General features: G+C 47.6%; 1 protein-coding gene across 2 annotated transcripts; it reads left to right on the top strand.

Annotated features, from left to right (window-relative positions):
* The first annotated feature begins 17482 nt into the window (after positions 1 to 17482).
* On the top strand, positions 17483 to 26259 carry LOC123150436 (enhancer of mRNA-decapping protein 4). Of its 2 annotated transcripts, XM_044570290.1 has the most exons (14): positions 17483 to 18362; positions 19426 to 19475; positions 19691 to 19847; positions 19928 to 20146; positions 20571 to 20699; positions 21054 to 21591; positions 21686 to 21934; positions 22016 to 22536; positions 23617 to 23976; positions 24047 to 24166; positions 24706 to 24876; positions 25021 to 25179; positions 25374 to 25499; positions 25719 to 26259. In XM_044570290.1, the coding sequence occupies exons 1-14, from the start codon at positions 17625 to 17627 to the stop codon at positions 26025 to 26027; spliced, it is 3846 nt and encodes a 1281-aa protein (XP_044426225.1). In that variant the 5' UTR covers positions 17483 to 17624; the 3' UTR covers positions 26028 to 26259. The 2 variants fall into 2 exon arrangements, with proteins under 2 accessions (XP_044426225.1, XP_044426224.1); XM_044570289.1 differs by having other exon boundaries at positions 21686 to 22536.
* Positions 26260 to 27688: the final 1429 nt, after the last annotated feature.

The following is a 27688-nucleotide window of genomic DNA, read 5'->3' as shown; positions in this document are numbered from 1 at the left end:
CGATTTCACGAGCCGGCGGATTGTCGAACAACTCCTAAATCCAAGAAAATACAAGCAACAATGCTAAGTCCAGGACTTGAAACCTAATGGACTGGTTCCTCAACCACAGAAAAACTAATCATCTGAGTGCTCAATTCACTGTCTTAATCAACGTTTAAGAACACATTTGTCTCTTTTTCGCTATTCTTTCAGAATCTTACACTCGTTTAATCTTATCGTAAACAAACTTAAACGTACATTCCTTTAAACTTCAACTTAAACTGATCATCTACTACCCCTATAAAAACACGAGAGGGCGGAGAACCAAATCATCCTATCCATCGAAACCTGCAATCCGATGGTCTACATCCCTCCAGCCTACTAAACGTGTTTTATGCTTTAATTACCCACCATGCCATTAGGTTAATCTACTACCACTATAATCACACAATCCCCACCACATGGTTCGTAAGCCTTTCCTCTCACGCCTGCCGCGATCGATCCTAAAAAATCGCCCGCTCGCCTACGCACGTCCCCAGTCAACCAACCCCCGCACGCACGCTCCTCCACTCCCCCGCCGGACCAATAGCCCACCACCGCCTGCTCCGCTTGGCCTCCGCCGCTGCCCCCGCACAACTCGGCCTTCGTCGCCGCTGATCCTCCGCCCGCTGCTCCACTCTGTCGCCGTCCGCCGATGGCCTCCTCCCAAAGGCACTGACGGCCGAGGATTCTTTGGGAGGGGCGGCAGAAGGCAGCCGGCAGGGGACGCTGATGGGGTCATGTACCTAGGGTAGGGTCGTGAACCTGATCTAAGTACCTTACCCAAAGACATCCTTAGAAGAGGTCGCCTTCCAGTCGACCAACGAGGGACTCACTCGACTGACCCAAAGGACTCGACCACGAAGACTCACTCGACCACCAGAAGGTCAAGAGGCACTCTGCACTGCAACGGCCTGTAATTAAGTAGGCTTTATGATAGTAAAGGCACTTTATGTGGGGCGTTACCAGTAACGCCCCAGACTTAACTCACCTTAAACCCTCTCCTACGTGGGCTGGCTGGGGTCCTGGCGCACTCTATATAAGCCACCCCCCTCCACAGGCAGAGGGGTTCGACATCTTGTAACTCATATACTCATAATCCACTCGACCGCCTCCGGGCTCCGAGACGTAGGGCTATTACTTCCTCCGAGAAGGGCCTGAACTCGTACATCCTTTGTGTTTACAACCTCTCCATAGCTAGGACCTTGCCTCTCCATACCTACCCCCCACTCTACCGTCAGGCTTAGAACAACGACAGTTGGCGCCCACCGTGGGGCGGGTGTTTTAGCGATTTTTGTGGAGAAGTTGCGATTCTTCCGAGTACTTTCATCATGGTGTCTACTGGAGTGTTGGTCGGGGGTCAAGAGATCCGTCTCGGCGCTCTCACCTTCATCGCCGACGATTCCGCGTGGCTCCAGGAGGCTCCACTCGACGTTGATGCGCTCCCCGTCCGCGGTGCGACGCATTTTCGCGCATGTGTCCGCGGTGTTCTGCTGCGGCAACCGTCGACCCAGTATCGGTCGGCCCCTCCATCGTCCACCCTCCCAGTCTCCCGCCAGCGCAAGCGCTCGGGCCGGTCGAGGCTTCAGCGATGGGTGAGGCACGCGGTGGCTCGCCAATCGGCCGCCACTCAAGTTGCGGCAATCGAGCCCGACGAATCTCTCTACGACTTGTTCGGTCTGTCGACTGGCTCCGTAGAGACTACATCCGAGTGCGGTAGCAGTGATCCAGCGGCGGAAATCTTGATGGTAGACGGGCCCCGCAGTCCCCCTGGCTTCGCCCGTGGTGATGGAGCAGGTGACGGAGGCGACCCCGCACGACGCCACGAAGAGTACCAGCCCGAGCCACTCGACTCTCTGCAAAGAGAGGAACTTCGCCGCAGGAATGTGGATGCCCTGCGTACTCCCATCGCAGGAGAAACCCCCGAGGCTCGTGCCTTGGAGGAGGCGCGTCTGGCCAATTTGGCTGAGCGCACTCGACTGGAGAACCTTCAGCGAGCACTCGACGAGCGCGCGCGGCAACGAGTTCCCGACTCCAGTCGACGTCAACTCTTCCCGCCGACTCAGGTATATCGAACCCCAATCCAGAATTTAGCAGCTGCGACCCGTATAGCAGAATCCATCCAACCTTCGCAGTCGGAAGCTGGCAGAGGTTTGCTGCAGATCAGAGATCTGCTCCGGGCAGCAGGAGATCAGAATTCAGCCGTGTCTCAGTCACGCAACCGAATTCACAGTCGATCCGTCACTGCAAATACGGTTCAGTCGGCTCACAGCCCCAGATCGCCTCCGCGGCGTGAGGAGCACGAGAATTGGCGAGGCCAATATGGCGACCGACTCGACCGAGATGATAGGCGTCGAGTGCCCCATTCCCCTCCGAGGGGTGGGTCTTATGCTCCTCGGCGGCAAGATGACAGGCGTCAGTACAGTACAGGGCGAAGGGTTCCAGTTGACCCCAGAGAACCAAGCTTCGACGCGCGATCCATTATCGTGCAAGGTTTGGTCGACCGGAACAGAGCTCATCGAGGCGGACTCGACAGAGATGCACCCACAAGCAGTCGAGTGCATGTTTCTGGTCCTGAATGTTTCAGCAGAGCTATCAGAGCCGCAGTTATCCCTCCCAATTTCAGGTTGGCAACAGGAGTCAGCAAGTTCACTGGTGAGTCTAAGCCGGAAACTTGGCTTGAAGACTACCGAGTGGCAGTCCAGATTGGTGGTGGGAACGACGAGGTGGTCATGAAGCATTTGCCCCTCATGCTGGAAGGTTCTGCCAGGGCATGGTTGACTCAATTACCTCCTAGCAGCATTTACACTTGGGAAGATCTGTCCCGAGTGTTCGTCAGAACGTTTGAAGGAACTTGCAAGCGACCAGCTGGGTTGACAGAGTTGCAAGTCTGCGTGCAGAAGGCTAATGAGACTCTCAGAGAGTATATTCAGAGGTGGATCACTTTGCACCACACTGTGGAGAATGTGTCTGATCATCAGGCAGTCTGCGCCTTCAAAGATGGCGTCAAGAACAGAGAACTGAGTTTGAAGTTTGGTCGAACCGTTGACATGACCTTGAGTCGAATGATGGAGATTGCTACCAAGTACGCCAACGGCGAAGAAGAAGACCGACTCCGAAGCGGCAAGCACAAGCCGAGTCAGTCAGAAAAAGGAAACACCAGTCGGAAACAGAAGCGGAAGGCTGAACCGGCAGCTCCTGGAGAGGCTCTGGCCGTGACTCAGGGAAAGTTTAAGGGGAAACCAAAAGGATCCTGGAACCCCAAGAAGGTAAAGGATAAAGAAGGGAACGACGTAATGGATATGCCATGTCACATCCACACGAAGAAAGACGAAGAGGGGAATATCATCTACCCGAAGCACACCACTCGCCAATGTCGACTCCTGATCTAGCAGTTTCAGGGAAAACAGTCTAAGGACAAGGAGAAGGAGTCGGACAAGGCTGAAGACAAGGAAGACAGTGGGGAAGGATACCCGCATATCAACTCCACTCTGATGATCTTTGCAGATGTGGAAAGCAAGAGTCGACTGAAAGTCATTAACCGTGAGGTGAACATGGTTGCCCCAGCAAAAGCAAATTATCTGAAATGGTCTCAAATACCCATCACATTCGACCAATCTGATCACCCGACTCATATTGCCACCCCTGGGAGGCAAGCTTTGGTGGTCGATCCAGTTGTCGAAGGCACTCGACTGACAAAGGTGCTGATGGATGGTGGAAGTGGGCTGAATCTGTTGTATGCAGACACACTGAAAGGAATGGGCATTCCGATGTCCCGACTGAACACTAGTAACATGAGCTTTCATGGAGTTATACCAGGGAAGAAAGCCGAGTCACTCGGCCAAATAGCTTTGGATGTGGTGTTTGGTGATTCGAAACATTTTCGCAAAGAAAAGTTGACGTTTGAGGTCGTGGATTTTCAGAGTGCGTATCATGCCATTTTGGGGAGACCAGCTTACGCACGGTTCATGGCTCGACCGTGTTACGTGTACCTCAAGTTGAAGATGCCCGGCCCCAAAGGAGTGATCACTGTCACCGGTGATAGGAAAAAGGCAGAAGAGTGCTTTCAGAAGGGCTCCAAGATTGCTGATTCCCAGGTGACAGCGGTCGAGTTCGAGGAATACAAGCAAAACGCAGATCCGAGTGACTTGCTGCGATCAAAGAAACCCGCCACAGAGTCTGCATTCCAGTCGTCCGGTGAGACGAAGCCTGTTCACATTCACCCGACCGACCCCGATGCAGCTCCGACTCGCATCTCCACAACACTCGACCCAAAATAGGAAGAAGCGCTCATCCAGTTCCTCCGTGAGAACTGGGACATTTTTGCATGGAAGCCCGCTGACATGCCAGGTGTTCCCAGGGGACTGGCTGAGCATCGCCTAAGAGTCGACTCATCTGCAAAACCAGTCAAAGAGCATCTTCGGCGGTCCGCCGTCCAGAAGAGAAAAGCCATTGGTGAAGAAGTGGCTCGACTGTTAGCGGCAGGATTTATCCGAGAGATATACCACTCCGAGTGGCTCGCTAATGTCGTCATGGTTCCTAAGAAGGACAAGTCACTCCGAATGTGCATTGACTTCAAGCACATCAACCGGGCCTGCCCGAAAGATCACTTTCCTCTCCCTCGCATAGATCAAATTGTTGACTCGACCGCGGGATGCGAGAGGCTGTCTTTTCTAGATGCCTACTCTGGGTACCACCAGATCCATCTGTATGGACCCGACGAGGTAAAAACAGCTTTCATCACTCCATTCGGGTGCTTCTGCTATATCACCATGCCATTCGGTCTCAAGAACGCCGGAGCCACATTTATGCGAATGATTCAGAAGTGTCTACTCACTCAAATCAGTCGGAATGTAGAAGCTTATATGGATGATATTGTTGTCAAGTCATGAAAAGGTTCCGACCTGCTCGCTGATCTCGCCGAAACATTTGCCAACCTCAGAAGATATGATATCAAGCTCAATCCATCAAAGTGCACATTTGGAGTTCCTGGTGGCAAGTTACTCGGTTTTCTCGTTTCCGAACGGGGAATCGACGCTAACCCAGAGAAGATTGGCACTATTCTCCGAATGAAACGCCCTGTGCGAGTGCACGATGTCCAGAAGCTTACTGGATGCTTGGCCGCATTAAGTCGATTCATCTCACGACTCGGTGAAAAGGCATTGCCTCTTTACCGACTGATGAAGAAGACAGACAAGTTCGAGTGGACTACAGAAGCTGATGCAGCGTTTGCCGAGCTAAAAGCTCTGCTCTCCACCCAGCCGGTGCTTGCTGCTCCAATCAGCAAAGAGCCTCTGTTGCTCTATATCGCAGCCACAGGACAAGTCGTCAGTACTGTGCTAACGGTCGAGTGGGAAGAAGAAGGAAAAGCTCTCAAAGTTCAGCGCCCAGTGTATTATTTGTCTGAAGTCTTGACTCCATCCAAGCAGAGATATCCTCATTATCAGAAGCTTGTGTATGGAATATACATGACCACAAAGAAGGTTGCTCATTATTTCTCTGATCATTCCATCATAGTCGTCAGCGACGCTCCACTATCAGAGATTTTGCACAACAGGGATGCAACTGGTCGAGTGGCCAAATGGGCGATTGAACTTCTTCCCCTTGATATCAAGTTTGAGGCAAAGAAAGCCATTAAGTCCCAGGCAATAGCAGATTTCCTTGCCGAATGGATTGAACAACAGCAGCCGACTGAAGTTCACTCAGAGCATTGGACCATGTTCTTTGATGGCTCTAAGATGTTGAATGGTTCCGGTGCTGGGGTTGTTCTGGTTTCCCCCAGAGGAGACAAGCTCAGATATGTGCTCCAGATTCACTTTGATTCCTCCAACAATGAGGCAGAATATGAGGCCCTCTTGTATGGGTTGCGCATGGCCATTTCACTCGGCGTCCGTCGCCTGATGGTCTATGGCGACTCGGATTTGGTGGTCAATCAGGTGATGAAGGAGTGGGACGTGAGAAGCCCAGCCATGACTGGATACTGCAGTGCAGTGAGGAAGCTGGAAAAGAAGTTCGAGGGGTTGGAGCTCCATCATATACCCCGACTGAAAAATCAAGCAGCTGATGATCTAGCAAAGATAGGTTCCAAGAGAGAAGCCATTCCGAGTGGTGTGTTCTTGGAGCATATACACACTCCGTCAGTCAAAGAAGATCCTTTCACCGAAGAAACTCCACAGCCCAAGAGTGCCACAGATCCGACTGAAGTTGAAGTCCCAGCGGTGGTCGACTTGATCATGGAGGTTTTGGTGGTCATTCCCGACTGGACAGTTCCGTATGTCGCATATATCCTGAGAAAAGAGCTTCCGGAGGATGAGGAAGAGGCTCGACAGATCGTCCGTCGATCTAAGGCCTTTACCGTAATCAAAGGACAATTATACAGAGAAAGCGCGACTGGAGTTGGTCAGAAGTGCATAACACCAGAAGAAGGTCGACTCATCCTTAATGATATACACTCGGGGACCTGTGGTCATCATGTGTCCTCTCGGACCATCGTGGCCAAAGCATACCGAGCCGGATTTTACTGGCCAAAGGCGAATGAGATGGCAAAAGATATAGTGGATAAGTGCGAGGGATGTCAGTTCTACTCGAATATGTCACACAAGCCTGCGTCGGCCCTGAAGACTATCCCACTCGTCTGGCCTTTCGCAGTATGGGGACTGGACATGGTCGGTCCGTTGAGAACAGGACGAAGTGGCTTCACGCATGTACTGGTGGCAGTCGACAAGTTCACCAAGTGGATCGAGGCTAAACCAATCAAGAACCTTGACTCCGGTACTGCTGTTAGCTTCATCAGGGAACTAATATTCAGATATGGAGTCCCGCACAGCATCATTACGGATAATGGGTCGAACTTTGACTCAGAGGAATTCAGAGATTTCTGCAACTCCCAAGGCACACGGGTCGACTACGCTTCAGTCGCCCATCCACAGTCGAATGGACAAGCAGAGCGAGCTAATGGACTGATTCTTAAAGGATTGAAACCCCGAATGATGCGTGATCTCAAACACGCAGCTGGAGCTTGGGTCGACGAACTTCCCTCAGTGCTTTGGGGGCTGCGGACCACACCTAATCGGTCGACCGGAAGAACTCCATTCTTCTTGGTATACGGAGCTGAAGCAGTCTTGCCGAGTGATCTTCTCCACAATGCTCCTCGAGTTGAAATCTACAACGAAGCAGAGGCTGAACAAGCGCGGCAGGACGCAGTCGACCTTTTAGAGGAAGAAAGGGAGATGGCTTTGATCCGGTCGACCATCTACCAACAAGATTTGCGTCGTTTCCACGCCAGAAATGTGAGAGGTCGAGCCTTCCAGGAAGGGGATTTAGTTCTCCGAGTGGATCAGCACAAACCACACAAGCTTGCTCCTTCTTGGGAAGGCCCCTTCATCGTCACCAAGGTTCTCCACAATGGGGCGTACCGTCTTTACAACGTCGAGCATAATATCGACGAGCCCCGAGCTTGGAACGCGGAGCTACTCCGCCCATTTTACACTTAAGTTTATCACTCGGATGAGTTGCAATAAAGTACTTCTGTAGTTCATGGACCTCAAAATAATAGTGTCAAAGTTCCTCCATAATTTCTGTCACTTTTTATTTTTGTCCAATAAAATTCCCCCTCAGTGGGTGACTTAGCCGCGAATCCGTTTCGCCTAAGTTTGTAAAAATCCTACCGAGTGGTGAGCCAGACTCCCACTCGGAGGCTTAGCTGCGAATCCGTTTCGCCCAAGTTATAAAAATCCTACCGAGTGGTAAGCCAGCCTTCCACTCGGAGGCTTAGCTGCAGTCCAAGGACTCGCCTAAGTTTATCAAAATCCTACCGAGTGAAGAGCAACCCTCTCACTCGGGGGCTTAGCTGCAGTCCAAGCACTCGCCTAAGTTATAAAAATCCTACCGAGTGAAGAGCAACCCTCTCACTCGGGGGCTTAGCTGCAGTCCAAGCACTCGCCTAAGTTACAAGAACCCTACCGAGTGAAGAGCAAACCTCTCACTCGGAGGCTTAGCTGCAGCCCTGTGCTCGCCTAAGTTATCAAAATCCTACCGAGTGAAGAGCAACCCTCTCACTCGGGGGCTTAGCTGCAGTCCAAGCACTCGCCTAAGTTATAAAAATCCTACCGAGTGAAGAGCAACCCTCTCACTCGGGGGCTTAGCTGCAGTCCAAGCACTCGCCTAAGTTACAAGAACCCTACCGAGTGAAGAGCAAACCTCTCACTCGGAGGCTTAGTTGTAGCCCGGTGCTCGCCTAAGTTACCAAAATCCTACCGAATGAAGAGCAAGCCTCTCACTCGGAGGCTTAGCCGCAGTTCAGTGCTCGCCTAAGTTACCAAAATCCTACCGAATGAAGAGCAAGCCTCTCACTCGGAGGCTTAGCCGCAGTTCAGTGCTCGCCTAAGTGGACTAAAGAATAAGTCGATTGCAGTAAAGGCGCCTTGCTTTGAACCTGCAAAAGACATTTTGAGCCAAAGGCAATCATATTCAAGCACCAAATTCAAGTTTGAATCGATATCTAAAGGAACCGAAAGTGCTCAGGCGTTAAGCCTGATTAAGGTTTATCGGCTACAATTCCACTCGGCATACCGAGGCAAATTTAAAGAGTCGAGCCAGAAGAAGTTTTTTACCCCTCCTGTGGAGGGCTGGAAGGTGCAACGAATTCATCAAGGTCAATTCCGTCGGCGATCCGAGTGGCAGCTGCAAGGAAAGTTTCCATAAAGGACCTGAAGTCGTGCTTCTTGGTATTGGCCACCCGAAGGGCCGCCGGCTTCTCTTCTCGCGCGTCTTTACAGTGGACTCGGGCCAGACACAGAGCAACATCTGCACCACACCGAGCCGAGGACTTCTTCTATTCCTGCACTCGACCAGGGATCATGTTCAAGCGGGCCATCAGCGACTCAAGGTCATTCTGAAGTGTCTCCTCAGGCCAGAGCGTCGAGTTGATGCGAGATGTGGCGGCCTTCAGCCTTGCGAGATAGTACACGACAGCTGCAACACGGGACTCCAGTCGGAAAACATCCATGGCAACTTCGTCGTTCACCGGAGAATTGACGGGGTCGAGGTTTGGCTCCAGTCGGCTAGTTTCTTCTTCGAAGTTTTGACAAAATTCTGCAAGGATGATCACTAAGTCAAGGAGATGGTCGAATGGAAAAACCACAATTGGAAATGTTTGCCAAGCATAGAGGTTTACCTTCAAGCATAAGAAACAGCTTCTTGGCAAGACCACTCAGGAAGGCCTCCAGATCAGTTTTCTTCCCAGTCAATTTGCTGACTTGGTCGGCCAGGGCAGCTTTATCAGTTTTCAGTCGACTGACCTCCTTGTTGGCGATACCAAGAGCAGCTTTCAGATTGGTATTGTCTTGTTCAAGCTTGGTGACTGAAGCTAACTTCTCGTCAGCAAGCTTGATCTTCTCAGCTAGTTCGAGGTCTTTCTTCTGTTGGGCCTCCCTTACCTTACCTGCAAGTTACAGCAAGATCAGATTTTGGAACAAGCAAGGGGAAAAGCAGTCGTCAGGATCTCACCAAACATACCTTCGGTCTCCTCCTTTGACTTTGTCAGCTTCTCCTGAACCAGCTTCAGGCTCAGCTCGAGTTGAGTGTGCTTGTTTTCCAGCTCAGAATAGCGAGCCACAAGATCACAAGAGTTCTGCGAAGAACCAATCGACTAAACGTCAAATATAATTCACTTCCGAGTGAAAAAGGGAAAAACACACATTTCTAAGACTACAGCCGAATACAAGCATTCGACCGTAGTCTCGGGGACTACACCCAGTGGGTGCACTCAGCGTGCCCCCACTAATCCTGTTGAAGACAAAGTCGACCAGTCGACCTCAAAAAAAAAGAGAAGGGAGATGTATTCTTTAAGACTGTAATCAACTGCAAGCAGTCGACCACAGTCTCGGGGACTACACCCAGTGGGTGCACTCAGCGTGCCCCCACCGGTTTGTGAAATCCAGTCGACATAGTCGACTGACAGAAAGATTGACAGCATAAAGCCTAAGGCCGACTGCCAGCAGTCGGCCTTAGCCTTGGGGACTACACCCAGCGGGTGCACTCAGCGTGCCCCCGCTCACACGGAGTTTCATCGACACACCCAGTGGGTGACTACTATAAATCCCGGAAAGGAAAAGTTTTTGGTAGCATATCCAACAGAGCAAATGATGGTCGACTGACCTGAACATTGCTTTGGAGGGCAGAACTGGCGTCATATGCCGTCTGGCTCGCATCCCGGATGGTCTTCAGCTGCTCCATCATGATTCCCGCCTGGCGTATTGCCTCCTTCGCCGCGCCAGCTTGGTCCTCCGGAACATGGTGCGTTGTGAAGAGGGAGGGCTGCTGAGCACTCGTCAATGGATCTGCGAAGGACACCGTGTGTCGAGTGGTGTTCCCTTCCTCCGCTGTCGGAATCTCAGGTGCCGTCACATCCTGGGGCACCTTACTGGCGGACACTTTCCTGCTCCTCCTGCGCGTCAGTGGTTCTTCATCCTCATCGTCATCAGGGAGATTGATAACAGTATTGGGTGGAGCTACGAAGAAGAATCAGGATCAGAGATCGCGAAATCAGTCGACTAAGAACGGCGTTAAGAATACAGTACCTGGGTTCGAAGTTGCTGCGTCCTCCATCTCATGGTCATCAGCCCGGGCTGAGGTTTCAGAAGTAGCAGCACTCCAACTCCAAAAGATCAGTCGACTAAACCTCAGCGTCGACCAGAGACAAAGTTCACACAAAATAAGAAGAGTTAAGCAGCACGATTACCCTGATATGGTGGGGATAGACACCTTCATCTTCGGCAGGAGCTTGGTCGGCTTTGATGGAGCCGCCCTAGGCTGCTTCGGCGCCTTTTCAGTCGGCGCTGGAGAGGTGGTCCGAGGGCGCTTGGTCGACTGTGCAGCAGTCGCAACCCCCTTGCCACGTTCAGTCGAAGGGTCGTGGACAAGCTTCGACCGCCTTTCCGAGCGCGGTGGCACAACCTCCTCCTCTTCTTCCTCGTCTTCGGCGTTATCTTCATCACCGTCGTCTTCATCACCGTCGTCATCACCATCGTCGTCGTCATCCTCTGCAACGTCCAAGTCCCATTCCTCCTCTCCCTGGCTCTCGCCCCCACTCGCCTCACCCTCCTCAGTCGGAGTTTGTGCCCCATTGGGCATCGAGTACAGCTCGGTGAGAGCCTAGCAGATATCAAGACAAGGATCAGTCGACCAGTCGGCAGGATAAACAGAAATGAATGTGACAAGAACACAGTAGAGAGCAGAGCAAGTGTACCTTGTTTGGTTCACTGTTGTGGTCGAGTGGAGGGATCCTTCTGGCTCCGCGTGGGTTATCCTTATTTCCGGTAACAGCTACCATCCATCTCTCCAGAGTGACATCGTCGACTGCTTCTGGATGGACTCGAGTCTCGTCTTCAGTCCCACAGTACAACCACATGCAGTGACTCCGGAACTGAAGGGGCTGGATGCGACGCCTGAGGAAGACCTCCAGGAGGTCCATGCCCGTCACTCCCTCCCGGACCAACTGCACCACGCGCTCCATCAACATCTTCACGTCAGCTTTCTTCTCCGGAATCAACTTCAGAGGGGAGGGCTTGTTCACTCGGCCCATGGTAAACGGAGGGAGTCCACTCGACTGCCCTGGCGTCGACTGGACCTGACAGTAGAACCAAGTCGACTGCCAGCCTCTTACGGACTCGGGAAAGGTCATGGGCGGGAAGGTGCTCTTGTTCCTCACTTGGATGCCCAGACCCCCGCACATTTGGACGACTCGGGTCTTTTCATCGCCTGGGCTCGCCTTCTTCACGGTCTGAGAGCGACACGTGAATATATGCTTGAACAAACCCCAGTGCGGTCTACAGCCCAGGAAACCCTCACACATGGACACGAACGCGGCAAGATAGGCAATGGAGTTTGGGGTAAAGTGGTGGAGCTGCGCTCCAAAGAAATTCAAGAAGCCACGGAAGAAAACACTCGGCGACAAAGAAAATCCACGATCAACATGGGTGGCCAAGAGCACACACTCACCCTCTTCTGGCTGGGGCTGCCACTCCTTCCCCGGAAGCCTCGCAGCTCCATGAGGGATCAAGCCCTCGTTGGCCATGTCGAGGAGGTCATTCTCTGTGATGGTCGACTGGATCCAGTCCCCTTGGACCCAGCCCTTCGGCAGGCGGGATCTGAACGAGGACCCTCCGCGGCTGGTAGATCTCCCCTTCGCCTTCTCCGACGCCGACGCCTTCTTCGCATGCTCCAGCGCCGCCGTCTTCTCCTTGGCCATGGTTGCCGACGAGATGCGCGTGGGGAAGTTGTGCGGGGGCGAGAGCGAGCGCGCTGGACGGGGACGAAGGGAGCGGAGAGAGAGAGGGAATGCTGAGGCACAACACAGAAATCCTCACCGGGCGCATTTATAAGGTCCCTTCCGAGTGGATGACAGGTGGGCCCGGTCGATCTAATCATATCAGGAACAGTTATGCAGACGGGATACGTGGCGGATAAAGCGGCGCGGAGAGCGAGGCGTCTATGTCCCGTCCCATCCGAACGCCGCGGTCCGCTCCACTTCGCGCGCGTCCCCAAATTTCGCATCCCGCGGAATCCGCGAACAGCAGATCAGTCTGTCAGACACGGGGTTTCCGGCGATCCGTCGCTCGGAGATCGCCGAAGCCCGAAAGATCACTCGACGCAAGAAGAGAATGGATCGAGTCGACTGAAGACAAGTTTCTCACTGTCGACGAAGAGATTCTTTTGTCCAGAACAACGCACGACCAGAGCGCAAAGGTTAATCGGAAACAACATCAACTCCTTCCTCACTCGAAGCCTCAATCCATTCGGGGGCTAATGATGGGGTCATGTACCTAGGGTAGGGTCGTGAACCTGATCTAAGTACCTTACCCAAAGACATCCTTAGAAGAGGTCGCCTTCCAGTCGACCAATGAGGGACTCACTCGACTGACCCGAAGGACTCGACCACGAAGACTCACTCGACCACCAGAAGGTCAAGAGGCACTCTGCACTGCAACGGCCTGTAATTAAGTAGGCTTTATGATAGTAAAGGCACTTTATGTGGGGCGTTACCAGTAACGCCCCAGACTTAACTCACCTTAAACCCTCTCCTACGTGGGCTGGCTGGGGTCCTGGCGCACTCTATATAAGCCACCCCCCTCCACAGGCAGAGGGGTTCGGCATCTTGTAACTCATATACTCATAATCCACTCGACCGCCTCCGGGCTCCGAGACGTAGGGCTATTACTTCCTCCGAGAAGGGCCTGAACTCGTACATCCTTTGTGTTTACAACCTCTCCATAGCTAGGACCTTGCCTCTCCATACCTACCCCCCACTCTACTGTCAGGCTTAGAACCACGACAGACGCGGAACGACCCGGAAGACATCTGCCCTCACGCGCTCATCGTCTCGCTAGCCTACCCGATGGCTGTCGGTGAGCGTCTTCGCGACGGCCGCGGCGAGAGCTGCGTCGACGTGACGATCCCTCTGCCCCGTTTCGCCTCCTCGCTGCCCCGCCACTCGCCATCACAGGGTCTCCCCCTCATGCTTCACCCTCAACTCTCCCAATACGGAGGTAAATAGGATTCCTGAGTTCCTTTTTTGTTTATTCTATTGTTTAATATGGCTCCTAATTGGATACAAAGTTGACTAAACGATTGGTGTTGCTGCAGTTTTTTTTCTACATTGATTTTTGGTTCATGATTTACCCTTCTTATTACCATTTGCTAACTTAACCACCTCTCTCTCTCTTTCTCTCTCATGTTGTTTCTGAAGATCTTTTATGTGTCATGTTGACAAGGGTGTTTGATATGAAATCCAAGCAGGTTGCAGGTGAGGTGAATCAAGGTGATCTATATGACGTAGTGAAGGATAAACTCCTCTCCCTCATGTTATTTCTAGATATGTTATTTTTCAGTGAATTACTACTGAAGCATTGATTTAACACTATTCTTGGTCATGTAAGAAAGCTGAGATTTATCGTGGCCACATGATTTTTGTAAACATATCATGTGAATATTTTCATAGAAAGTTTCCCTCATATCAAACTGTTCTATTTCTTCTACACAGGAAGTAGGTACAATATGCAGGCTTCATAGCAGATGTTTGTGAATTTTATGCCAGGTGAGCCACTTTCTTTGAATGCTTATGTTCTAATATTTCATATCTCTGAGCTTTTGAGTGCTAACATTGTTCTATCTTCCGAGCTCTTGAACATTTGCCTGCACAAAAAAATCTATAATACTTGCCTTCTCAGTCCAGTGGTAGTTGTATACATCATTTATTCAATCCTAAATTTTTGAATGGGCAACATGGATTAGATGCGAAAACGGCTAATTCACATGTTTGTCGTCTCCATGTTAAACACTGAAGAAATGTGGGTTCTATCTTTTCAGATCAGCAACGCGAGAATAGCTATATTGCTTCTCTGTTCTTTCTTTTTTTTTTCTCACGAAACAGAAAAACTGAATGTATTTCTTTTGTACTTTATGTTTCTCAATCACCTACTTACTCACCTAGCTTTCCTGGATTCAAGAGTGTGACTGTTGATTGTTGTACACTGAAGGTTGAAACAATTTACTGTTTGCCACCAAGAAAGCTGCAGGTCTGATGTAAGCAAGCAAGTTTGTTCTTATCTGTTCCTAAAAAAGAATGTGATGTGACAGAATAAAGTATAGTCAATGCAATGTACTCATATGTACAACTGTATAAATTATTCCGCTTTTACGTGATGAGCCATTCTTCTGAGAAACTACACCTATAAGCATACGTCTTTGTACAGTTTTAGTCTGGTGTTGACAATAAGCCAGGTAACGGGAACATGTAGCACATGGATTTTATCTGGTGTTGACAACAAGCCCGATAATTTTAGTACCATTTCTGTAGGAATTAAAAGACAACCATTTCTATTTTTCTGTTTTTATAGCACATAATATTACATTCGTGGATGAACCAATCTAGGGAAATCCGATTGCCTCTTTGGTTCCTTTACACTTTTGCTTAAATTTTCAGTAGTTCAGAAAGCAAGTAGTATGATGGTCAACATTGCCTCTTCGACAGAATGTCAGCATTTAGTGCCTTATACCGGTTTGTTTCTAAATTATAGCATTAGGTGTCATCTCTTACAGGTCTTCACAAACTCTCTCAGAAAGGCGAGGTATAACTTCATTTTTCTTTGGTGTTCGCCAGTGCGGCCATAGCGCAGCACAAATCCAACATGGAGAAGTATGTTTTTCTTCACATACCTTGTGGGGTAAAAATGGGTTGTCTTCCTATCAAATGTTGGTTCTTGCCGTCCTTGGGGTTCTGATTTCAAATATTTCCCCCCTTCCGTTCCAGCTGTTCAAGTGACATATATCATGCTCGTGCGAGGCTACATGGTCACATGATGGAAGCAATTTATAGCCGGTAAAATTTGCTCTTGTTGTTTCAAAATTACACTTATTCATACTGAATATAGAGTGTTGTGATTGTGGTGTTGAATTTGCAAAGGTGCAAAAGCAAGAACAAGGAGGCCTATGGCTAATGCTTGCACTCACATTTTTCTCACTGGTTTTCACTCCATACTTGGGGATGTTTTGCTTATGGATAGTGGATCGATCCAAGTAAAGACTTGATGATAAATTCTACCATTGTTTGCTTGATTAGTATTTTCTTAGTACAGAGCAAAAGAATGTTGTTTTTTGGTCACCTACAATAAAATTTCTTCCTTTAACCTACATATCATTTATTATTCTTCTCTCTGAAACACGAAAAATGCAAAGATTTGCTGAAATTTCAGCTTTGCAAAACCCATGATCCAATCTATTGCTGCCCTTGTCCTTCCAAATAGATAAATACAAGGGATTGAGATGGCTGCTGCAGATGCTTCTTGTCAACATTAGATGATGATTTTGTAAGCGACTATTTTGAAAAATATTTTCTCAGACTACACAGTAGTCTTGTTTTTGAACTGGCTCAGGGGTGTATTTCATATGTGTGCTGGACGCATGAAGTTGCAAGTTTCTTCTTCTTACAAAGGGAAATATCAAGCATTCTTACCAAAGCCTTTGAAAAATAGTCTTGTATGGGACTAAACAAAGATTCATGCTACACCAGTTATCGTGTTCTTTTAGTTGGGTTCATATAGCTTTAAAAATATAATTTATTTAAATATGTCACACATTTTTTCATGTAAGTGTAATTCACAGCACATTATGTAGCTGATGCCACTAATAGATTATTTAGAATGGATATTTTATTTTGAAATGTTGATTTTCGGTTGTTTAGTTTTTTCTTAGAAGACATAAAAGGCATCTAGACTGTAAATTTAGGATCCCATAGTTATTTTTCTATGGAAGAAGACGAGGAAATTCATGTATTATCATTTTGAATTCTATATGTGATTATCAATTCAAGTCAAATGCAATTAATTATAAACATATGTGAATTTCTTGAGCTTCCAACTTGTTCCTTTTGATTATTATTAGTTGAAACTTAACACTTGTAATGTTGTCTAGAGCTTCAACATTCTCTCGGGAGAGACACATGCATTGTTAAATTTCCAACATGAAAGAACTTCATTACACTGTCAAAGTTTACTTTATCAAAATAAGGGTAGTTTAATTTGTCTGAATCCTCTCTTTGCAAGATGAAAGATTTAGCTTCTCTCTATCTTTATGTTTCGCTCGAAACGCAAGCTGTGAAAAGACTCCACCAAAATGCATTTTGATTGTCACTTTTAACAAATCAAAATAGCTTGGTGCATACAAATTCAGGAGATCTCCAAGCTCAGAAGCTTGCACCAGCTCGGAAGAACTACAGTAGAAAATTCAGTGCAGCTATAACGTGTTGAGATATTGACACATGAAGGTTACGAAACAATCATCTAGGGTGAAGCGGATCCTTCTGCGGGGGCAGAGCCACAATTGTCACGTCGGGGCAGCGGCGCCGTTAGCTCGCGTCGGCGACCTGTTCGCCCAACTCCTCTATGGCATCTTCCCGTGACGTTACAAGATGGGGCGACCTAGCTCCATGCAGCATTGGTGCTGGCCGCACCAGCTTCCTGCGGCGCCCCCCCTTCGACTGCGTTGTCTCCCTTCAACAGCTCCTATAGAGTAGAAACGAAAACGAACAGTCCCAAGACATAGCCAACAATTTGCCTATAATTTTGAGAGGGGTTATCTACAAAACAAGCTCAAGTGGATGGTCAGAACCATACATGTGATATGCCACCATTCGCTGCCGATCCAATGCTCTACATAGCAAGTTTGCAGATTTTCACTGATTATGGATTTTCTGAATAAGTCGCCCAAGAAAAAAATGTGTAGGTATATGATTGGTAATTATAAATGTTCCCCTCTACTTGAATCGGTTAGCTATATTGTTCCATGAACAATTTAAATTTTAAAGTATTCATAGTGTTCGAGTAAGTACATATATTAATGGGGACGTGCATTGCACGTGCAACTTTAGTCATAAGAGGTGGCAGTGACAGCTGCCGTTGCTCCCAAAATCCTCAAACCGCAAAAACCAGGGGAGCATCCTCTGTCTTCCTCCTCTGCCTCCTCCCTCCTCTACGTCTTCCTCCTCCATCCCCTAACTCATCTCAACCCCACTGCAACTACAGATCCACCTCGCCCTCGAGCGGCCTCCCATGGCGTCGCCCTCCGGAAACCCTAATCCCAACCCCAACGTCCCCTTCGAGCTCAGCAGGCTCTTCAAGCCTCCCCCAAACCCTAACCACCCCACAACCGTGCCGACCCCCGCTGGCATCTTCCCGGGCGGCCCGCCCGGCGCGCCGATGGCCACCGGGCCGCCGGGCCCCTACTCCTACCCGCCCGCCACCCCGCCCTTCCACCGCAACCCGTACCTCAACTACCCCACCGATCCCAACGCCGTCCACCTCCCCGTCGCCGCCTTCGCGAATCCTAACCCCACTGGAAACCCTATCCCTAACTCCAACCCCGGCCCCAATCCGGGAGCTCGGCTCATGCAGCTGCTGGGCAACACCGCGCCCACCCACCTCGAGTCCGTGGTGTCCATGCCGCCTACGTCATCGGAGTTCTCTGGCGGCCCGGTGGCGCCGCTGCCAGGGATGCCGTCAGCACCGCCGGCGAGGATGACAAGCACAAGCAGCAAGATGCCCCGGGGCAGGCTGCTGGGACCGGGGGACAGGGCCGTGCACGACGTGGACTCGCGGCTGCCAGGGGAGGCGCAGCCACCGCAGCTGGAAGTGACGCCCATCACCAAGTACACCTCGGACCCGGGGTTGGTGCTGGGCCGGCAGATCGCTGTAAACCGAACGTACATCGTGTACGGCCTCAAGCTTGGCAACATCCGCGTGCTCAACATCAACACCGCACTCCGCTCGCTCCTTCGTGGGCACACACAGGTATGTCTTCTGTAGACTGATCGTACCAATAACTTTTTGCTGTTGAGTAGTTTATATGCTCAAGTGCCTTGTTGGAGCCCGTGATGTTAGTGCAGACTTGTTGCTCTATGCATGAGCTCCCTATAAGCATTAATTTGTGTGGCGAGGAAATGGTGTGATGCTATGGTGTAGACTATGCCTCAATCATAAATTCATTTCCAATGATGGGATGCATGGAAATTGATTGGTATAAACTAGATACAGATTAGGCTGGTCATAGTGGGAGTAACTTAGCAAGTAACATAGCGCATTCCAAGACAAGTTTGCGTATGTGGCATCTAGTTAATGAGGAGAGATGTGTTTGGAGTAACATAATATGTTACTGTAACATAACGCAAACCAAAGCAAAATGAGTCTATAATGTAATAAATGCAATCATCTATGATACTACCTGTATGTTACTTTGCACTATGAAGTTAGTAACAAAGACTAGTGTCATATGCATGACACTAGTCTAAGTTACTCCCCACTATGAGCAGCCTTAGTTCACCTGAAAAAGTGAAGTGTTGCATGGTGTATATACACAAAACATGCAATCTCAAAGTACGAACTCACGCTGGATCTAGTGTTGTTCCCTACATACTGGGGGCAGCAAATCTGGACTCTTATATTGCATATGATGACAGTCATATTCCAGTCTGAGGTCTTGACTACTAACTATTAACTAAATATGGGTGGAATGTTTATTGGAAGGTTATGTTGTCAAGTGAAATAATATGGTGCTACGTGCAGCAGAAATCCAAAGGGAATAGCTAATATGCTTGCTGCATAAGCCAGGTTCAGGTTATTAATGACTAGTCATATTTATAGTCCACTGGAATTAATTCTTCTTTCTCATACTGACGGGGTCCATTTGTCATCGGTTATCGTACTTATATAATATGAGCTGTACATATCTGATTTTCAGCGCCAATTTTTTCTTAGTTCTGTATTTGTCTTGTTTCACGAGGTAATGTTGATTTTAGTTCGCATGAAGGTACAATTCTTTATTATATTTAGCGTGGCCTTATTTTGTTTGCTGCAGAGGGTGACGGACATGGCTTTCTTTGCAGAAGATGTCCATCGTTTAGCAAGGTACTTCTATCGATATATGGGACCTTCTGGATGCCTTTTCTTATAATTTTAGGGTAGCTCTGTTGGGTACCTTTGCTACTGTGCCATCATTTTATTGGATGGTGCTCACCTGACAGAAGGGTGTAGTGCCCTCCAGTTATTACACACCATAGCTGGTTTCATCACTAATCCTTCTCTTTCACACACAATTAATATTTTGTTTTTCTTCTTGACAGTGCAAGCGTAGATGGGCGTATATATGTATGGAAGATTGACGAGGGACCCGATGAGGAAAATAAACCACAAATCACAGGAAAGATTGAAATGGCCATCCAGATAGTAGGAGATGCTGGAACTTACCATCCGAGAATATGTTGGCACTCCCATAAGCAAGTAGAGCCTCATCTATACCACCTGTCGCTTTCGGTGTCTTGACTGGTTTTCTGTTAATGATTTATGCACTCATCTTGCAGGAAATTCTGTTTGTTGGAATAGGGAACTGTGTCTTAAAAATAGACACAACAAAAGTGGGAAGAGGAAGAGACTTCAGTAAAGAAGAGCCTCTTAAATGTTCACTTGATAAGCTCATTGATGGTGTGCACTTGGTTGGTAAACATGACGGGGATGTCACAGATCTGTCCTTATCTCAATGGATGACTACCCGTCTGGCTTCAGCATCAAAAGATGGCACGGTTTGTACAAGATATCCTGTTATTGGTTAGGAAACCTATACTTCATGATAGGCAATAGCACAGGAAATAAATGGTTGGCAAAGCAAATGATCCTGAACATCCCGCTTAAGCTTCAGTTCCATTGCACATTCAAGTTCAGATTTGTTTCGATTTAATTTATAGTGTCTAAAATGTTTGAATATGCTGTCCAGCTCCACTGTGAGCTGTATGCAACTAATGCATGCTAGGACTGCTGATCTTAGTTCAGTTAATTTTTTGTTATCCTGCTAGACATGGGCAAAAATGCCATTCTCGTAGAAGTTTCTTCTTTTGTGATGGGTGATCTGGGAATAACCTACCTGTTCTTTTGTTGGCACCATGTGACCAAAAGATACTCTCTGAATCTGTAGATGCGGTTTATGATGTGTACTGTTTATTTTGGCAGGTAAAAATCTGGGATGATCGCAGGACAGTGCCTTTATCTGTGATGAAACCGCATGATGGTAAAGCTGTTTATTCGGTTTCTTTCCTTACAGCACCAGAGCAACCAAATCATATAAATCTCGTTACAGCGGTATGCATTCTTCTACGTTTTCACATTCTAACTATATTTGCTGTCATCTTTAATCACCCTCAGCAGCATGTTATTCTGTAAACAATGAATAACCACAACACAGTTGCCCAGTTCATATAGGATTGATTGAAGTCTCACCATGCTTAAACATCATGGCAGTGCCTGAAAACTGGAGTTAAATAGTGCAGAAATGATCACTGTTTCCTAATTATAGTTTGCATAGGTTTTCCTGTTATCAGTATGTCATTATGATAAACAATGCATGGACACTCTTGCAAACTTGGAAATTAATCTTTCATATGCCTTCATTTAGCATAATTCTTTCATGGTGTTAACTTTTGTGAAATATCGCAGGGGCCTCTCAACCGAGAAGTAAAAATCTGGGCTTCCTCTGATAAGGAAGGTTGGTTGTTGCCAAGTGAATCTGAGACTTGGAGATGCACTCAAACTCTGGAACTTGTGAGTTCTCTGGAAAATAGGTTTGAGGAAGCATTTTTCAACCAAGTAGCAGTGTTGCCACAAGCTAGCCTTATTTTGCTTGCGAATGCCAAAAAGAACGCTATATATGCTATCCATGTTGAGTATGGTCCAGATCCTGCTTCTACTCGTCTGGACTATATAGCAGATTTCACAGTTGCAATGCCTATTTTAAGTCTGACGGGAACACATGAAAGCCAGCCTGATGGTGAACATGTAGTACAAGTCTATTGTGTCCAGACAATGGCTATCCAGCAGTATGGATTGGAGTTATTACTCTGTTTGCCTCCTACAGCTGATAACGCTGGGCTTGGTAGGGATCTGGCTATTTCCCATGCATATGAGAGACCTCTAGAAGTGGCATCAGTGGAGTCATCAACAGAAACTAAACCACTGAGTGATCATCAGGGAACAGGTAACACAATAGTAACTTAACACCCTATTGCTTCAGCTAATTCACACTCTTGATGTTGGTATTAAAATTTCATCCCCATTGTCTGTGTACACAGAAGCTGATACTGCTACTCATGTTTCATCCCCAACTCCTTCATCAAACATGGATAATGCTGGATCTTATGCAGAAGCTGTCTTGAGAAGAGAAGCTTCAAGAGGCCCATCTCTTGGTGATCATGATGGGGACAAGTCATCTTTTGATTATTCAAAGAAAAGGATGGATTCTGATGGTACAAGTGGGCAAGGAGCATTTGATAGGAAGGATTGCTTTGGGAATGAAGAGCCAAGAGGTGGCCAGGTTGATGGTACAGTTTCAGATCCTCATCCCACGTTTAAGGTCGGAGTGAATGCCACACACTTGATTACCCCATCTGAAATTATTTCAGGTGTGCTCCCATCTGCTGAATCGACTGCTAATGGCAGCCCACAGAATGTAGAAATGGAGTCAAAACTTGTGGCTGAGAAAAAAGCAGATCAAAATATTGGATTTGAGGATGTTAAGGAGACCCAAATTGTTCAAGAGAAAATGGAGAGACTTAACATGTCTTCAGAGCAAACTGTAGAGACAATTAGTGAACGCTCGGTAACAACTGACAAGTACAGTGTGGAAGATTCACAGAGATCAGACCCCACACTTCTGAAACAACATTCTGGTGCGCGGGATGAAAATCTTCCAAGAAGAACAGCTGAAGCTACTGAAAACATCAATGGCTCTTCGTCAAGGAACTTGCAGTTACCCTCAGCTACCAAAGAGGAGAAAGTTCTGCATCCTCAGGTGTCTGGGCAGATGTCTCCTCTTACAAGCACCTTCAACTCTACTGATTCATCACATGAACATCCAAGCAATACAAACCCTGCCATTGATTCTGTCCCGCAAGTAGCTGCCATTCAAGGAACATTGCAACAGGTGATTCAATAGAAGTTTCTCTCCCTTAGTGCTGAAACTTGTCTGACATTATTCGGTGCTGGTAGACTTCAAATGATTTACATCGAAATAGTTGCTAGAAAATGTGCTAAGACTGCAGCCCAGTTAAACATGAACATTTGTTAGATAAATTGAGTTGTGGTTGATCAAAATTTATAGCCGATTTATCAGTTCATCCCCTTTGTTTTGATGGTTGAAGTAATTAAAACAGCTGTAACTTAGGTGTCAGCTTGGCTTTTGTTTAGTTAAAAGAATGAAATTGTCACTCACCATTACGTAAAAGGAAATGCCAGTTCTTTCATGTGAGCCGGAATAAGTAATAAGCCTGAAATTGAGATTCTAACCTGTGATTGTGCATTGCGCATCATTCCTGATCCGCATATTGAACTTTAGAGTTGGAAATAGATCATGGGCTGATCTACTTCTGAGGACTGCTGCTCTCTAACTGCTTGTTAAAATGCCTTTGGACAATGCCAATGCATGTTGCTTGAATACAGCAGCATACAGTTAATGTTGTAAATCACCCTCAAAAAAAAATGTTGTAAAACATCCTGGTTGTATGGTGAAAATTCTACTCCCTCCCTTCCAAATTAATTGAAGTTCTAGCTTCGTCCTAAGTAACTTTATTAAGTTTGACCAAGTATATAGAAAAATGTGCTAATATTTACAAAGTCAAATATATAGAGTATGAAATATATTTTAAGGCAAATTTAATGAAACTAATTGGTGCTGTAGATGCTCGTATATTTTTTCTGTAGTCTTGGTGAAATTTTAAAAAGTTTGACTTAGGGCAAAGCTAGAACTTCCAAGTAATTTGGAATTGAGGGATTAGTTTCCAAGCAAGCGACTGTGCATCATATTAACCTCTAATCTTGATTGCACTGTCCTAGTTTTCTATAATTTCTGAAATATTCTTGTGTTCATGTTGTTCCATAATATGAAAGTATTTTTTGTTACTTGATGCCATGGAAGCATGACATAATTTATCTTGCACAAAGACAGTCTTAAATTTTAGTTCTGATGCAAAGCATTACGATATTGACAATGCCTGTGCCATTGCAGCTTATGGCAATGCATACTGACATGCAAAAGCAGCTGAACGCAATTGTGTCTGCTCCTATTGCAAAGGAGGGCAAAAGGATCGAGACATCACTCGGGCGTAATATTGAGAAGTCCATAAAGGCTAATGTTGATGCCATGTGGGCTCGTATCCAGGAGGAAAATGCAAGGCATGAAAAGGTTGAAAGAGAGCGAATGCAGCAGATTTCTACTCTAATCACAACTTCTGTAAACAAGGACATTCCTGCTATACTGGAGAAATCATTAAAGAGAGAAATATCGTTGTTGGGACCCACCATTGCAAGAACAACAACACCTATCATTGAGAAGTCCTTGTCTTCTGCTGTTTCGGATTCGCTTCAGGTTGGGGCTATTCTTGTTGTTCCCTATATTGTGATTTCCCTCATATTTCTCATCAATTTTTCCGTTTCAGAAAGTTCTTGGGGAAAAGGTTGCAAATCAGCTGGATAAGTCCATAAGTACGAAACTTGAAGCTACTGTTGCTAAGCAGATCCAAACACAGTTCCATACATCTGCCAAGCAGGCACTTCAGGTATGTATCTTTGGCGCGTATATAGTCCTTGTAGATCATTAGCAGCAAAGCTCTTAATTTCAAATGGAACATTGTAAGCATGATTTGTTTGTGCCAACTTGATTTGTTTTTTCACAGTTATTATGTTTCGTATGCATTACATATTTAGAATTGAATGGCTGCTGGAACGAACCTATCCTTGCATGGGATTGTGCACGTTGGAGTTGTTTTTAGGTGTTCTTTAGGAAGATCATATGGGTAGGTGATGTATAAGAATAAGATAATGAAACATTGTATTTTGTGAGCAGATTTGTCGCATAGTGCCATGTAGCATGGGCATATCTCGTAGGCACACATCAATTCACTCCAAATACTGTACCATGCTAATTTAGTCAGCCAAACAAAATCTTGCATATCCAACCCCAACTTCTATAACTGTACATACAAAATGAGATTCCATTGGGTCACCAAGCAACTCACTACATATCTGGATTGGGTTATTACCATGGATGATCATTTTGTCAGCATTGATATATTGCTTCTTAATTTGGGCCCTGCAGGATGCTTTACGGTCAAGCTTTGAGTCATCAATTATCCCAGCATTTGAACAATCTTGTAAGACAATGTTTGAGCAAGTGGATGGTGCATTCCAGAAGGGCATGTCTGAGCATGGTACTGCTATCCAGCAGCAGGTCGCAGCAGCACATAGTCCATTGGCACAGACTTTAAGGGTAAGGCTTGCAAGTCTTTCATTTTGTTCTTATTACATGCAGTGCCAGAGGCCATAAATATGAAGACACAAGCTGGATATATTATACATTTTTCCCATATGCTGAGTAATGCTCATACTTTCTTTCTCATTTGATTTTTTTCAGGAAACAATCAATTCAGCATCATCAATTACCCAGGGTCTTACATCAGAGTTACTTGATGGTCAGCGCAAGCTTTTGGCACTAGTTGCATCAGGGAACCCAATATCACATAATACTAGTGCTTTGCAGCCCATCAACGGACCAATACCCAATCTCCCTGAGGTACTAAATACTAAATTTTCCACTCTAGTGGTCTACCTATTTGCTCTATCAGACTGTTTCCATCCTTGGCCTTCTGTACGATTGAATACGTGGGATATAGTCTTAACCCCCCACCCCACCACAGTTCATTTGTGTGTTTTCTGAATAATGAAAACATCAAGCATTTGGTTTACTGGTTGTAATTGCTGTTTTAGGCTGATGTTCCACTGGACCCGATGAAGGAGCTAACCAGACTATTATCTGAGCAAAAGTTTGATGAGGCGTTTACGATGGCTCTTCAAAGAAGTGACGTCTCCATGGTATCTTGGTTGTGCTCTCAGGTATTGGCCACACTTAATTTTTTTAAGTAGTTGGCCTGTTCCCCATTTTCTTGAGCAAATCAAGAGATGTATAGAGACATACAAACTTGCATCTCATAGTTAGTTCATCTCATGAACCCATGCTTTCGTTACACCACGGAGAAACACTTTGATCAGGCTATGCAACCTTTTAACTAGCATATATGTGTAAGTGTGGATACCTGATACCCTTTCTGGCAGGTTGATTTGCAAGGTCTGTGTAGACTGAACCCCGTTCCTCTGAACCAAGGGGTCCTTCTGGCCCTTTTCCAGCAACTGGCATGCGACATAGCCAACGACACACCTCTGAAGCTTCAATGGATGACAGCGGTCGCCATGGCAATCCAACCAACCCATCAGATGATTGCAGCGCATGTGAGGCCAATATTTGAGCAAGTCTATGGTGTCTTGGCCCGCCAACAGTCGGTACCAGGAACCAGCCCACTGGAAGCGAACAACATCCGCCTAATGATGCATGTAATCAACTCGGTGATGATGACCCACAAGTGAGATGATAGGGCGCATTCTGTAGCCGCTGTAAGTTTGAACCACCATATGATCTATTTGTGAGCCCGTGTACAGAGGGAATTTTGAGAAGTGGCTCTTGAACCGGCAATGTGGCAGTGATACCATACCCCTACCTAGAAGGTGTTGTAAATTGGTTATGTTCGTGTCCGTACTTATGGCGCCTACCACCTTGTTTGGTGGAGCGCTTTAGCTCGTTACTTGCATTCCTTGCACATGCGTTGAGATGTTTGTGGCCACCGTGCCAGTGTCGTGTGTGAATCCTGGCGCCGACGATGGCAGTTTAAACGTTCTGGTGTGAACCATGGAGCTGCCGCGGCACCGACGATGTCAGTTTGTTTATTTTTCGGAGAGAGTTGGAGTTGGAACATGCGAAAGTTTTGATGCGTCCTCAGCGCGCTGGTTCTGTGTCGGCCAATGGAAGAAAGAAGGGCCGTGCTAACGTCTGATCTACACAGGACAGTGTAATCTAGTTAGTGTTGAAAACATTCTTATATTATGAAACGCATGGAGCAGTACATCAGACGTATTAGTGTCAGAAACACTCTTATATTATGGGACAAAATAAGTAATACTCCCTCCGTTCGAAAATACTTTTCATCAAAATGAATAAAAAGAGATGTATTCTAGATACATCTCTTTTTATCCATTTTGATGACAAGTGAGTAGGTCAGGATGAAGGGAGTAGGTCAGGATGCAAAAATGTCGGTCGTGTAGTACTTTGGGTTTGCTCGTGTTGGAATCAGGAATCCTTGTTTCCTGGCCTGGCAACCCAGGGAACGTCCATCTCTTTTTGACACCGAAGGCTTATCAGTTACTATCACATTTTTTCTGCGGGAAGTTATTCTTTCACTGGAAATCTGTATTCTGAACTGTGCCTGAAATGGAAAGAAAATACCGATTTATACCTGTTAAAACGTAGCATGGTCTCTTAACGTCAGATTTACAAGATTTTCGAAAACAATCTTCTGTAAGACAGGGCATAGAACGAAAGCCAGCGCACAGTCTATTTCGAGTCTGGGATTCTAAAACACCTGAAGCCAAAATATATTGAGGAATTGAAGGAATAGGACAGGCTCTCGCTCCCGTGCGGCTCCACGGGCCGCACTGGGGCGCCCCAGATCCGGCCACCTAAGGCACGCCCTCCTCCTCCTCTCCCCTCACCGCCGCCGGAGGGCGTCGCCGGGGCAAAGCCCGGGCGGCGTCGGCGGCGGTGGGGCCATTTCTCGGCGCAGTGGGGGCGGATCTGCCGCTCTTGGTGTCCGGCGGCGCTGGTGGTCCAGGGGCTGTGCACGCCGGCGAGTCGAGTTCAAGGCTGGCGGCCACGACGTGGCGGCCTTGGTGGGGTGCTGCGTGCGCCCGCCGGTGCACGGCCATGGCGCAGGGGCTCGGCGGGCTGGGCGTGGATCTGCGCGTCGGGGCGAGGGCGTCTTGTGTGTGCAGTGGGTCCTGCGGCGCGGATCTGCTGCCTGCGCGTCGCGGCAAGGGCGCCGGTGCAAAGGGAGTGCGAGGGGATCGACGGTGCAGTAGTCGCGCTGCAGTGGGTGACGTGCAGGGGCGGCTCCATGCCGCGGGTGCTTCGGCGCGCAAGGGGCCGTGCAGAGGCACGGCAGCAGCGCAAGGGGACTGTGCAGAGGCACGGCGGC

Source organism: Triticum aestivum, chromosome 7A (genome assembly GCF_018294505.1).
Source record: "Triticum aestivum cultivar Chinese Spring chromosome 7A, IWGSC CS RefSeq v2.1, whole genome shotgun sequence".
NCBI lineage: Eukaryota > Viridiplantae > Streptophyta > Magnoliopsida > Poales > Poaceae > Triticum > Triticum aestivum.
The sequence above is the reverse complement of the archived record's forward strand: the minus strand, read 5'-3'. Positions and strand labels throughout refer to the sequence as shown.